Source organism: Eulemur rufifrons, chromosome 6 (assembly GCF_041146395.1).
Source record: "Eulemur rufifrons isolate Redbay chromosome 6, OSU_ERuf_1, whole genome shotgun sequence".
Lineage (NCBI taxonomy): Eukaryota > Metazoa > Chordata > Mammalia > Primates > Lemuridae > Eulemur > Eulemur rufifrons.
The window spans coordinates 49185251-49199665 of record NC_090988.1 but is presented as its reverse complement, the minus strand read 5'-3'; the positions used below and the strand labels follow the sequence as shown (position 1 = coordinate 49199665).

Here is a 14415-nt window from a genome sequence, read left to right as displayed (position 1 = left end):
TCACCAGAAGAAATTTTAAACCAAGATTTTTGGTAAGGCATTCAGTGGGCTCCACAACCTGGACCCTCCCTACCTTCTGGCCTTACCTCCTACCACCCACCCCTGTGGCTCCTACTCTCCCATCAGACTGAGGTGCAACTTTCCAACAGATCACACACACTTATGCACATGCTGTTCCCTTTGCCTGCACTGCTCTCTCCTCCTTGGCCACCAGGGGCCTCCCTTCAGTCCCGGTTCACTGTCTGGCTCACAGGTTTCCTTGGTGAGGACCTGGTTCCTCTCCCATCCCTCTACTGGCCAAGTGCACTGCACCTGCCCTCGTGCTTCCAAATCATACTGTGTACACATCAATCAGAGCCCTTATCATACTGCATAATTAAATATCTCACTTCCTGAATAGACTGAGGGACTCTCTGCTCCTTGGTGCCTAGAACAGTGCCCAGCACACAGGAGAGACCAGAAAGGCTCAGTGAATGAATGAAAGGAACGTGTGTGCCTGTTGGCTTGGCTGTAGGTCTGGAGCTGTTGTGGGGTGCTCTCTCTGTGGAAGGTGAGCTGCTCTCTGGAATGGGCGTCAGAAAGCTCATTCTCCTGAGGGGAGGCTGATGCTAACGCCCTTGTGCTGTGGGCCACCAACCTAGTTGTTTGGGTATAGATGTGTCAGCACATTAATGACTCTTCATCTAGAATTGACACCCAGTGTTGGGGCCTGGGGTAGAATACGGTAGAGAGACTCAGCAACTCCAAGGAAACTGAGTCTCTGAGAAAGAAAGCAAGTTGTTTAAGGTTGTATAGACTCAGCTCCAGGTCTTCTGGCACCAAACCTTTATTAAATAATTGTCCTCAGACCTAATTAGAGTCAAAGGACTGTTTGGACAATTTAGATCTAATCATGCATTCTAAAAATAAACACTAATACTTCATTTATTGAGTGCTTACTGAATGCCCAGCCACCATGCTAGGCATTTTATGCATATATATTAAAGCTAATTTGGAAAACAACCCTTCGAGGCAGGTATATTAGCCATATTCTGTGCATAAGCTGAGCCTTGAAAAATCTACTGCAAATCCCAAGCAATTCTTACTGACTGCACATGCTACTTCCAAACCCATGTTACCGAATCTCTAAAATGTCTCCACCTGTTATTCCGTGAAACTCAATTGCAATGAAATGATAAGAATCATAAACCAGCAGCACGAGCATTTTACAGGCAGAAGCTCTGCCATGTACTGCTTCTGTGAGCCTGCAACCCTAAGGAATAAAATGCAGTGAGAGGCCCTCTCAAATAAAACTCATTTATGCCAGACAAGGCTGGAGTGAACTCACAGAGCAATGGAAATAGGAATGAATTTATGAAGCTGAGGACAGAGCCTATGGGGTGAGGGTGGGGAAGGAAGACCTGAAGGAGAATGAATGGAGGGGCAAATGATGCATCTAATGGGTGGCCTTTGAAAGGGTGCCCTGGAAAATTCCACAGAGCCTGAAATCTTCTTCGGAAGTCATTAGGTTCTGAAAGAAAGGTAGGCTTTCCTAATTCCAAGGACCATCTCAAAGAGGTTAAATTCCTTCCCTTGTCTGGGGCAGCTCTGAGCCAAGAGGATGAAAAGTCAACCAAAGCTAGGGGGGTGGAGGGTGGGGGGCTGGGGGCTGAGGGGCTGAGGGGTGGGGGTGGGAGGAATTGTTCTGCTCAGCAGCACTGTCACTTGGTGCAAAAGCTGATGAGGCATTGGGCCCAGGAGGGCTGCTCCCTGGGGAGGAGGGCTTAAAGGAGGTGAACTGAGGTGGCTCTTGTCCAGGAAGGGTCTGGCTGGCAATGTACATGAAACTAACATGTGCTAGGTCTAGGAAAGTAACAAGAGGAGGAGCCCAGAGATCTGGTTCTAGCCCTGTGGAGTGTGAGGGGTGGGAGGGAAGGGGCCTGTGCGGGGTGGGGGGGGGGGGGGGCGGGGAAGTCCTGAGAGAAGGAATCAGGCGTCTGTCTGGTAGTGTGCTGGGATCTTCTTGCATGGAGCTCTCTGCTGCAGCCCTCCCTTCATTGTTCCCAATGGGCTCTCTTCTTCTCACTTTGACCATTCACTGGTTAAGTCATTTGTGTAAGAATCCTTGAGAACCTAATGCATGTCTGTCCCTATGCTAGGGATAGGGAGGGATGCCGACCTCATGGAATTCACAGCTTGTTAGGAAAAGAAGATTACAATACGGTGCTCAGTATACCATAGTGCTTAGGAGAGACCTTGGAGCCAGATCTGTAATTTAATCTTTCTGAGCTTCAGTCTCCTCACCTGGAAAATGGTAATAGTAATACTTCCTTTTTAACCCTCCCTTCTTAGTTAAGGGTCCGTATGATAATAGTTGCAAAGCACTTAGATCAGTGCCTGGTACCCGGTAAGCACTAAGAGATGGGTGGCTCTTTAACGCTCCATCCTGTGGCTTGTCAGGAAGAAAGATCCGACTGCTGACAAGGAAACCTCCTTGGATGGAAAGGGGGATTTAATTTAAAAGCTGAATTACTCTGGGCCAGTCATTGCCCCTCTCCAGCTCTTTTCTATCTGTAAAACAACAGCAGCAGTCGTCACCTTCCTCCATCACTACAGCCACATTGTCATTATCACCAGCCCAAATGACTCAGGAAGTGAGGTCCCACTGGGCCCAGAGTTGAGGACAGAAGCGGGTTGGGGGTTGGGGATGGGCCATATGACCTGTGCTCTTCTGTTCCAACAGTTACCTTGTGTGGTTTATCAGCAAGGGGGACCACATGAATGAGGCTGGATTTAAGGAGGAATTTCTGAGACGAGACTGGAAGCCAAGTTGCTGGGAAGCCAGGGAACTGAGTAAACACTTGTATAAAATCTGACTTCACTGTTTCCACAAACCTACCCAAAGTGCTGGGGAACTTGTCGGCTCACATTTCATTACAGGGCTGGTTGTTGAGTGCAGGGCATGTTGATTTAAGCTGCTTTCACTAAATCCTGTTCTGGGTGCCAAACAGCAAGACACTCGTCTCAGGGAATAGGCAGTTCTCCTTCCTAGGAGGCGGCAGGCAGCAGGGGCCCATCTCTGCTAACCGTAGAACCCACAATCAACACGGATGGAGCAAGGATCACTTAGGGTGCGTCTGCTGGCCTGCAGCCCCTGACGGGAGTTCTGGGCAGTGTCTGTGCCAGCCCTGCCATGTCAGACAGCAAGAAGCATGAATGACATGACTAGAGCTATTGCTTGTCCGGGGTGTCAGCTGTGCCAGATACTTTGAGACCCATTTTGCCTCTATTTTCTCACCTAATCCTCATAATAATTCCATAAGGTAATTTTACCTAAGAGGAAACTAAGAGTGAGACAGGTTAAGCCACTTGCTGAAGCCATTCAACTAGTAGGAAGCAAGCCTCCCCCAAAAAGCCAGTGCCTGTTCCACCAGCTCCAAAACATAAAGACAGTTCCCTGGCTGGAGCGGATCCAGGCAATGAGGCATCTCCTGCTTAGCTTCACTGCAAAAACTCAATAGTTTTAAAACAGCTTCCACTCAGTGAAAGTGCCCTTGGAAGGGAGGTGGTAGAAAGACATAAAGTGCTTATTCTGTGACAGGCACTGTTCTACGTGCGTCCAAAAATGATATAATTTAACGATCACATAACCCGCTGAGGTACTATTATTATCTCCATTTTTCAGATAAGGAAACCGAAGTCAAGAAACGTTAAATTTCTTGCCAAGGTCACACAGTTAGCATGTGCAGGACCAGGATCCAACCCAGGCGGGCAAAGTCTACACAGCAGGGGTGGAGGGGAGGGAACAGTTGAGGTGCTTTCAATCTCCTTCAAACGGGCTTCAGACAGCAGAGGAGAGACAGTGGCCTGTGGGGGGCAGCAGAGAGCACCGGGATGCAGCCAAGCTGCAGCCCCAGGCTGGGCTTTGATCCCCAGCTTCCCCCTCACCAGCAGGCCTCATGCAAGGCACGGCACCCCTAGCCTCTTCACGGGAGGGTAATACCACCCCTGCCCCACAGGGTGCTGCTGTGTGTGTGTTTCTGTGTGAAACACCTTGGTATGCTACGAAGCACTCAGCAAACACAGATGGTTACTACTATTGCAAGGGGAGACGGTAACTTTGATGCTGTCTTTTAAACTCCTGGCCTTGTGGTAATCATGACACCGTTTTAGTCAGTTACAGGCTAGAGATTTAAAAACTATAATCCAATTTCTGAAAGGGCACATTTCATCTTGCCTCTTTGTATCAAATGTCTTTGTTAATATCCAGTGTTCTCACCAATGGGTGTTTCAATCATAATCAAAACAATAGCTAATATGTATTGAGCCCATATCATGGGCCAATAAGCATCCTAAACTCTCTTTTGAATTTTCTTAAATAATCTTGCAACAACCCCAGAAAGTAAGTACTATCATTATCTTCATTTTATAGCTTTGAAAAGTGATGTAACTTGCCCCAAATTAGAACAAGTCAGTAGCAGGGCCAGGATTTGAACCAAGGTCTGTCTGACTCAGGGGCTTTTCTCCTTAGCCTTCACACATAAGGCCACCCACATACGTGTTGCATGCCAGTTATGGGGAGTGGTGTGCCCAGGATGGAGGAAGATGAGGTCTCACAATTCTACTCAAAGTCCCTTTGGATGGTTCTGTTGTCTCCTTTCACAGGGCCAACTAGAGAATACTTAGTAATCTCACTCAAAGTTCTACCTGCCTCCTCAGAGGCTGCGGAGTGTCATCAGGGATTAACAGTGCAAGACACAGTTATATACCTATCATAAATTAGCTTTGCAGCCACATAATGAACAATGCAAGGCAGCGTAGCTTTAAGAGGACCATTTATTACACCGCTATAAACAGAGCTATATAAAAAGAATTATTCCTGAGACCCTGCACATCTGTGATCACAATCATGTCTTTACGTGAGCTTTGCAAACAAGGATAAAAGTCCAATTTAGACTGCACATTGGACATCAATTCTCTATTCAACAGGGAAAGGTAATTCAAAGTATTCCAAAGGCCTGAATGCTGCATGGATCTCATTTTGGCCAAAGGTCTTGACCATTTTTCCTGATCACAACCAGAACTGTTAATATACAACATAATGAGCTAATCTGAGCTTCACTTTGTTTAGGCAGTGTGGAGTGGTGAGGAAAATGATTTAGAGTAAAAAAATCTAGTTGAGATGCTATCACTTTTTAGCTGTCTGTCCCTAACAGGATTACTTAAAGTTTTTCTGAGCCTTAGCTCAGTTTACTTACCTTGATTTGTTTGTTTGTTGTCTCCCCTTCCCCTCCCAGGATGCAAGCTCTATAAAGGGAGGCATTTCCTACTCTCTTCTTCCCTTGCCTAGAAGAGGGCCTGGTATTATAGGTGCTCAGTAAGTATTCATTGACTAAAGTATTATGTAAATTGGTAAAACAGAGTTGATTGACACCTTTCTCAAAGGGTTTTTGTGTGAATTAAATGAAATATTAGGTGTGAACATAACCTACTATATACCAATGCTGTGCCTGGTTTTCACATGTTCCAATTCAATCTTCACTTTGAGAGTAACCAAAAATCCAAAGTGTTTTCAAACAGAAAGGTGCCAACATAACCACCCTTTGCACTTTGTAAGTACAAACCCTGTGGTGAACCCAATACTACAGTCGAGAACAACTTCACTCGTGTGTTCCTCCATTCATCACTGTTTATTGAGCAGCTGCTGTGGCTCAGGCCATGGTGAGTCCTGGGGCTGCAGAGATGAGTGAGACGCTGGCTACCCTCATAGAGCTTACTGTCTAGCAGAGCATTTCACCAGAAAGGCAGGTAGGGGCCAGATCCCGAAGAACCCTAAACACTACACTGAGTTTGGACTTCATTCTGAGGCATGGGTGAAACAGAAGGATTAGCCAGCTGGGGTCTGCATCCTGTAACGCCCCACCTCTGCAGAGCTCACCCAGGAACACTTTCCCCATGGCCTGGCCTGCGGGGATAACCATATTAATATGAGAGATGAGATTTCAGTGAAACACATCTATAATTATAAGTAACATTGTTAAGGGATACTGTTTTGAATCTCGAGGCTACCACTAGGGAAGGAATGATGTGAGGATGTGAGTTTTGAATCCTCTCTCCATCTAAGAGTAGAGGCGTTGTAGGCTAGAGTCCGGGGAAAGAAGAAAAGCATTCAGAGACATGGGGAATGCACTGCTATGTGACTGAGAACAGGGCCAGGTCCCTGATGGTTAACATGTTACAGTGGAAACCCCCTCCCCCTCCACCCGTGCTTCTTCTCCCTGCCCTCCCCTCAGTTCCTTCCCCACTCCCTCCATCCACCCTTTCTCTCCCTGCATTTACCGATAGAACAGTCATGTCCAGTCCAGCTTGGGTCACAGCTGCAAAGTCCGGTGTCTGGGAGGAAGGTTCCGTGGCCTGAACATTGGTCTAAGCACGTGGCCCTGGGGGTCTCGCAGTTGGTGCCTCCCCATCCCACGGAGCAGTGGCACTCGCCTCTCACACAGACACCCCGGCCCGAACACGTGGGGTCCATGCAGTCCACTGTGACACGGAGGAAGGAGAACACAGGTAAGCACCTGACCAGCAAAGGGGAGGCTTCTTTAAGCAAACTGCTCAACTGTGTAGTCGAGGGGCTTCACACATCTGGCAGGAGGACACAGAGGCCACTTGACATGGTGAAGAGCAGTATTTTAGCAAATGGCAGGCCTGGTCTCCCAGCTCCACCCAGTGACTGTTTACTGCCCTGAGTCTTAGTTCCCTTACCAGTAACGCGAGGATTCAAATTCCTCCCTGTTGGTTTGTGGTTGGACAGAGTAAGAAACGTAGCAGGAGCATCAGCATAGCACCAATGCCCACTATAATAGAGGACAGGACTTTGTTTTGTCCACTTCTGTACCTCCATCTCCTAGAAGAGGGCCCCCGGAATATAGGAGGTGCTGAATAAATCTTTGTAGAACAAACTTTTATTATCAATTCACAATGCATGTTTATTTATGTGAGCACGAGATTAAAATAAAGAGATTCCTTAACTTAAATGAGAATTTATTTTGCAATTAAATTCCATTAGATTTCATCATAGTCCCCCAATTCTCATGATTGATATGAACTTTCACACTTCACTTTCCTGAGGGCAAACATTTCAACAACTATTCAAAATTATATGTGCTGACTTTGCACAGCTTCTCCTTAGGTCGTGGGTGAGCTGTACAGCTGTGGCTCACGGCCAAGCAGAGCCTGCGGGGCTCCTAAGACCCAAGGTCCAAGTGGTCTCCAGTGATCAGCCCAGAAAGAAGGAAAGCAGAATGACACTGTGGGTTACTTGCTCTGTGCTTGCACTGTATTAAATGCTTGACATACACTCTCTCTTAATCATCCAGTGAGGTACAGATGAGGAAAGTGAGGCTCAGACAGATTGAATAACTTATGCCAGATCACACAGCTAAACTCTGCCAAAGAGGAATTGTTTTTCTCGATTTTTTCATTGTGGTAAAATACACATACAATTTACCATCTTAACCATTGTTAAGAGTACACTTCAGTGGTATTAAGGATATTGATATTGTGCAACCAACGTCACTGCTCATCTCCAAAACTCTTTTTATCTTGCAAAACCGAAACTCTGTGCCCATTAAACAATTCTGTATTTCCCTTTTCTTCCAGCCCCTGGCAACCACCATTCTCTTATTACTTTCTGTCTCTACGAATCTGACTACTCTAGGTACCTTGTAAGTGGAATCATACAGTATTTATCTTTTTGTGATGTCTTATTTCATTTAGCATAATGTCCTTAAGGTTCACCCATGTTGTGACATATGTCAGAATTTCCTTCCTTTTAAGGCTGAATAATATTCCATCATATGTACATATCACATTTTGTTTCTCTATTCATCCATTGATGGACACTCATATTACTTTCACCTTTTGGCTACTAGGAATAATGATGCTATGAACATGGGTGTTCAAATATCTCTTCAAGACCCTGCTTTCAATTAATTTGAGTAGATGCCCAGAAATGGAATTGCTGGATGATATGGTAATTCTATTATTATTTTTTTTTTTTTTTGAGGAACTGCCATAGTGTTTTCAACAGCAGTTCTACAATTTTACATCCCCACCAGCAGTGCACAAGGGTTCCAATTATTCCATTTCCACAGAGAAATCTGAAGGCAGGTCTGATCCTGAAGTCAATGATATTTCTATTAGTGGCTGACTTTCCCAAATCAAAGCTTTAATTATGGGGCTACACAAAATTAACAGAGACCTCTAACAGTCCACAAAGCACTTCATGGAAAATGTAGATTATTGAAAATTAACTTAAGTGGCTCCAGTTCATACGAAAAATGCAAATGGTAGCAGAGAGAAGACAAAATTGGCAGAGAAGGTTGGTTCATGTTCTCTACCAAAAAGTTGTTAGGTCTGTCTTTCTCTTTAGGGAGGCAGGGATTCTACTCATTTTGTAACTGTGAGGGGACAGTGGTGTCCTGGTGGGGGCCCCGACATGTAGCTACTGGAGAAAGAGTGCTGTGGCACTGCAATGAGTGTACTCAGGTTCCTCCTCAAAGGAGCACGCCCTGTGCTGCAGAGGAAAGAACTCAGCATTTGGCCTCTGAGGACCCAGGTTCAAGGGTCAGGGGACAAAATGTACTGGTTGTATGACCACGGTCAAATTACATGTCTGCTCTGAGCTTCCCATCTATAAAGCAGGTATGGTAAGAATATCTACCTCTTAGGTATTGTTGCCAAGAAGTTATTCTTCTATCCTATCAGGACATTCAGCAGCATGACTTGGGGCAACTGTGATCAGGGCTCATTTATAATTCAGACATCTTTTAACTCATTTATTAATTATATTTTATAACCCAGTATAATTGGCTTTTGCATAAAAGGCTGGGAAACGCAGCCTGGATATACAAGAGTCACAGACACAAAGTATAAAGACTTTACAAATGGCAACATTCTGGGAACAGTTATATTGAGAACCAGCTTATTAAGAAAGCTCTTTTGTTATTTAGGTTTTTAAAGGAGTTCAACTTGATCTAAATGACAAATAAGATCAGGGTTTAGAAGTGACCATTTGCTAAGAAACATAGTAATGATCACAATATCAATTAGCATGAATTTAGTCCCTCATTTATACACATTATCTCATTTAAGCCTAACTAATAAATATGAGGTAGCTACTATTATTATCCTCATTTTACAGATATGGAAACTAAAGCACAGAGAGGCTAAATAACCTGCCCAAGATCACACAGCAGTAAGTAGCAGAATTTAAATTTGAACCACTCTTTCCTGGTATAGGCCTTTTGCTATTTCCTCTTATAATCTTACTTGTCCAAAAATACATGCATGCATATATACTGACATAAACACATAAAGTGGTTTGAAAATAGAAACTGAAACAAAATTAGAAAAGAAATAAGGCAATGTGGAAAATCAATAAAGCCAAATGAAGGCAAAGAATCTCCTTCCGCAGTCTCTGGACACTGTTTAAAAATGGTTAGAGCATGACCTGTTAGAGTTGCTAGTAATTAAAAATAATAAAAATAATAATAGTGATAAATTCTCATGACCTGCCTCAGATCTCAGAACCTCAGAAGGCTTATCCTGGCCCATTAAGCTACTACGACGATTCCCTAGATCCAGAGAGCTTTCCAATTTGACAGGAAACAACTCAGCAATTCCTATCCCAAGGCCTATAAAGGTATTTCCCGTTCTGTGAGTACCTGGCCCCCAGCTTTGGGTTGAATCTGTCTCTGAGAATCCCAAGGTGCCCTTGAGGTTGAACCTATAAATCTCCACCGTTAGCGAGCAAGCTGAGAGGGTGCCAAGTTCAGCAGGAGGCCCTTGGCGTCATAGCCCTGTTCTTCCTCAGCTGTAATGAATCTAATAGGGACCTGGGAACCAGCAAAGTGAATCCCATGCTCTCAGCAGATGGTCCAGGCAGAGAACAAAGATCAGAAGGACCCGATGAGAGGCTACCTCTGGGCAATTAATCTTTGCTTCTGAAGGTCGACTGGGCAAAGTGAGTTGGAGCAGGAGGGAAGTTTTAAAGGTGACTGCATCACAGGAGGGAAGGCAGCTCCAGGAATCCTACGCTGAACTGGCTGAGATTTCTGCAGGGAGGATGCTGTCCTTGCGCTCTGCTGACCCTAAACCTAGGGCCGGTATCTATGCCTCAGCGATGCTCTGCCACAGAGGTGGTAGGCAGACTCTGGATCTGCCCTCACTTTCTGGGGCCTCTGGGGTGCGAGCCCCCTAGGATGGGATTAAAGTTGTCTTCTCTCCATCCCACCGGGACAGCTTCCCCAGGGAGCTGTGCTTAACATGGGAAGAGCCGGCTGGCCTGGGTGGCAGAGCACTGTGACGAAGGGGTCAGGGAGGTGGGCCGAACTTTGTTGCAGAGTTGGTCAGTCGAACTTAGTTTCTTCCTGGAAAACCCGCCAAACAGTTACATTTTTTCCCCTTGCAGAGCTTGCCATTCAAGCCAAAATTTTTGGCAGAAGCATAGCCCATTAACAAAATGATGAGGCCTGCATGGCCATGCTGCAAACACAACCCTTTCCCCAAATGTTCCACGCTTCAGTGACCGCACAAGCTATTAGACACTCTTCAGTTCCAAAAACACGGTGTCTCACTTTTCACTGCAAAACGTCTAGGTTTGTTCTTTTCTGTTCCTCCCCGACTCCCTCCCAGTGTCCTACTGGCTCCGTTCAAGCTTTAAAAAATACGGGGTAATAAACTTCCGAACAAGGAAGAGAGAGGAAAAAAGTCAGCTTGTTAGCTGATGTTTTATAAACACAGTGAAACCGGTTAGCACAGAGCGGAGGGAGGAGGATGCAAGCCCCAAGAAAAACCCCATTTTATACACAGGGACCATGCAATGACGCGTCACCAGAGAAACAGAAATAATAAAAGGAATCAGGACCAGATGGCCCTCCTCAGAAAAGAAAGCAGGAGTAAAAACATTTCTTTTCAGATAGATAACGTAAATCACAGTTCTAAACAACATTTTTTATCTCTTTGTAAGTAACCCTTGGCTCCGGGGCACCGTCTAGTCCGGGCTCATCTGGGGAAGGGCAGCTCCCCCTCTCCGGCCCACACAAACGGGTGGGGTTGGGGGCAGCTGCAGTTTCAAGGGGATTCTCCTCTTTGTTCCCCTTTCCTTCGCAGGGTCTTCACCTCAAGTGGCTAGAATGAAAAGGGAAGGCAGACGAAGGTCGCCAGTGTCTGGATAAGAACGTGGATTCCTTTGTTCCAGGGCTGGCCCTCCCCTGTCAGGCAGCCTAATGTCGTCCCCATCAAAGTTAACAGGCCCGGATCAGGGCTCCCACCACACTTGGGGTTTACACACAGCCTGCCTCAGAGAGGCAATGCTTTTCAGACAGCAATCCCTTCTTGCCCCCCACTCTTTGAAGATAGGCCTGTTAACACTCTCTGTTTTCAGAGAAAGCGATGCCTTGAGATGTGGCTCTCTGTTAAATACCAAATGGGTTTAGAAGGCCAGCTCTCCTTGGAGCCCGGGCCACCCACAGGAGAAGGTGGCAGGGTGCTAGACTGCAGAGGATGGAGATAACGACAAGCCACGGCAGCAGCCGGCAGTAGCAAATGGCAAAGTGCAGCCATTTCAGAAGCCCTTGGATGAAGTGAGTGGGGTGAAACAGGAAACGTGCTTCAATTGTCCCCAGAATAGCACTAATAATATAAGAGCTCACATTTACGGAGCGTTTACTGTGTGTCAGACACTGAGCTAAGTGCTTTACATGGGTCATTTAATTCAATCCTCACAATGGCCCTCTGAGGAAGGTATTCCCATTTTATAGACAAGGGAACTGAGGCCAGTCAGAGGCAGGGCCAGGACTCTAATCTGCATGTGATTCTAGAGTATGCGCTTGTAAAGCTACTTCCCATTGCTTGTGAGGGAGGCTCTGGCTCCCAGCTGGAAACCCCATGCGGTCAGGAAGAAAGAGGACTGGATTTGAAGTGAGAAGACCTGGTTTGAAAACCAGCCCATTAGACGGTTCTATGACCATGGGACCATCACTGCCCTTCCCTGGGCCTCAGTTTCTTCATTTGTGGAACTGAAATATCCATTTATCTAACCCGGTTAGATTTTCCAGGAAAGAACTGATGTTGCCGTAAATCAGGTCACTTCCTCGCCTCGATCTGCACAGCCACATATTTACTTTGTGAGGAAGAGAGACACACACTTGGGCACTGAAGAGCCACACACATGAATACACACACACATACACACACAGGAGTGTGATAAAGGAAGGCAGAGTTTGGAGGACTACAACAGGATGAGACCTCAGAAATGGAGATATAAAAGGAGTAGACAAGCTTAGAAGGGAGTGGAAAGAACTTGGGCTATGGAGCCAGAAAAACGGGGCTCAAACCCAGCTCTGCCATCTACTGGCCATGTGACCTTGGGTAAGTCACTCAACTCTCTGAGTTCAGTTTCCCCAGCTATAAAGTGGAGATGATTACTCCTCCCTAATGGGTTTGAAATTAAATAATACGAGACTTCTAACACAAAGCCTTGTATATGGTAAGTGCTCAATAAATGACAGTTCTCTTCCCCTTCACTGACCAGGACACTGATGTGTCTGTCCTCTTCTTTTAGATTAAATACTGCTGCTGGCTGGGGGACTGGGGGTCACGGAGAGACTCAGGAGGCTTTCTCTGCTCCCTGGCACTGTGTGCTGGCCTCTGTCTCATAGGAAAGTGCTGGAGCTGCCACCCTCGAGTCTTACCTTCCTCACAGCTCTCGCCCTTGTAGCCGGGGTTGCAGATGCAGGTGCCCATGATGCAGGTGCCATGGTTGCTGCAGGCCACGTCGATGCACTGGTTGGTGGGCACATCACACTCGGTGCCCTTCCAGCCGCTGTGGCACAGGCACCGGCCCTTCATGTACTGGCCATTCCCGCTACAGAGCACAGGGCAGGAGGCTGGGGAGACAGCACCAGAAGGCTGGCATGACGCATCAGCCAGTAAACCCCAGCTGCCTTTGTTCCTTTCTCTCCTTGGCCTGTCTGGCTTGACCAATAGCCACACCCATGCGTGTCCATCTGTCTGCTTCTCTTGCTTGATTTCATTCCAGTTGAAACACATCTGGAATTGTAGGTGCAGGTGTGCAGGGCAGGGCCTGGCAGAGCTGGTGCCCACTTCCCCCAGCCCCTTCAGATTGCTGATAGGACACTGTGCAGCCAGGAACCTTAGACAGGAAGCTACAGTCTGTTCCTGGGTCTCACTGGAAAAGACAGTGGCTGGACCTCCTACCGCCTGCCCCAAATCTCCCCCTCCAGCACTCTCCTAATAGCACTCCACTTTCACTTCCCACACCTCAGCCGCAGCACCACTTACTGTCCTCTTTAACCAGCAAATCTCGGCTTTCCTTGCCTTTCAGGCCTCCACTTCAGCCCCATACACCACTGCCCCCTTAAGAGAAGAGCTGAGCCCAACCTGGACTAAAGTACTATCCTTTCATTCTGCCTCTTAGTATAAAGGGTTTTGTGATCATCTCTATGAAGGACACTATATAAAAATAAATTATATTGCATTGTGCCATAAGTACTTACCAGTCTTATCAAGACACAATAAGGCTGTTTTATACATGACTGTTAACTTTAAGTGCATATGGGATGAGAAAGTTAATTCTTGTTAGAAGGGATGACTCATCTCCTCTCCCTGCACCACCTTCCCTTGCCCTACCTGGTTTCTTTCCTTTTTAATGCACTGTGTTTCTCTGGGGCTGCCGGCTTTGCTGCCTCAAACTGAGTCTACTTCCTGTTAGGAAGAATAAGCAGAACCTCCAAAGCAGTGTCACGGCATAGTATCTGCTCCTTCAGCCTGGAAAACCATCTCTGCCTTCCACTCATGAACAACTTCTCGAGCTCAGAACTCAGGTCCAATGTGGACCCCACATGGGAAGCCTTTCCCTGTCTTCATGTCTTCCATGCTAAGATGGCTCCTCCCCTGTACTCTGAAAGCAGCTCCCTACATTTAAGCTTGTTAGAGTGTGCTCCACTTACAGTACTATGTTAGAGTCATTTATTTACTTATCTGTCCCTGAGACTGTACTGAAAGCTCCCAGGATTGGAGCTCTCAGGTCCTAGCACAGGACGGAGCCCTAAGTGGGCATGAGATCAATGACTGCTGAATGAGAGAAGAGGTGGAAAGAGCAAAAGGGGTCATTTCAGTGTCCCAGGGAAGTGCCAAATTCTCCAGACTATACATTTCCTTTGGCATTTTCCTCGTTAATTATTCTAGGACAGAAACGAAGGCTAAAAGCCCAGGGCAGACTGTGGGCAGCCTTTTAAACCATCTCCATGGTGGTGATCATTGGCCCTGGATGTTCCAAACATGAGGCAATGCTGGGGTCCCGTGTGGAGCAGAGCAGCCCGGCCTCCCAATCCCTCCCCTGGGTGGTCTCAG

General features: G+C 46.6%; 1 protein-coding gene across 1 annotated transcript in view; it reads right to left on the bottom strand.

The window, feature by feature from the left end:
* Positions 1-14415, bottom strand: part of TENM4 (teneurin transmembrane protein 4) — a 431057-nt gene that overhangs the window by 128255 nt on the left and 288387 nt on the right. Inside the window, exons 11-12 of the mRNA XM_069469155.1 lie at positions 12735-12929; positions 6319-6519 (exon numbers count right to left, since the gene is read on the bottom strand). Coding sequence (XP_069325256.1) covers positions 6319-6519; positions 12735-12929 — 396 coding nt within the window. The remainder of the gene's footprint in view (positions 1-6318; positions 6520-12734; positions 12930-14415) is intronic.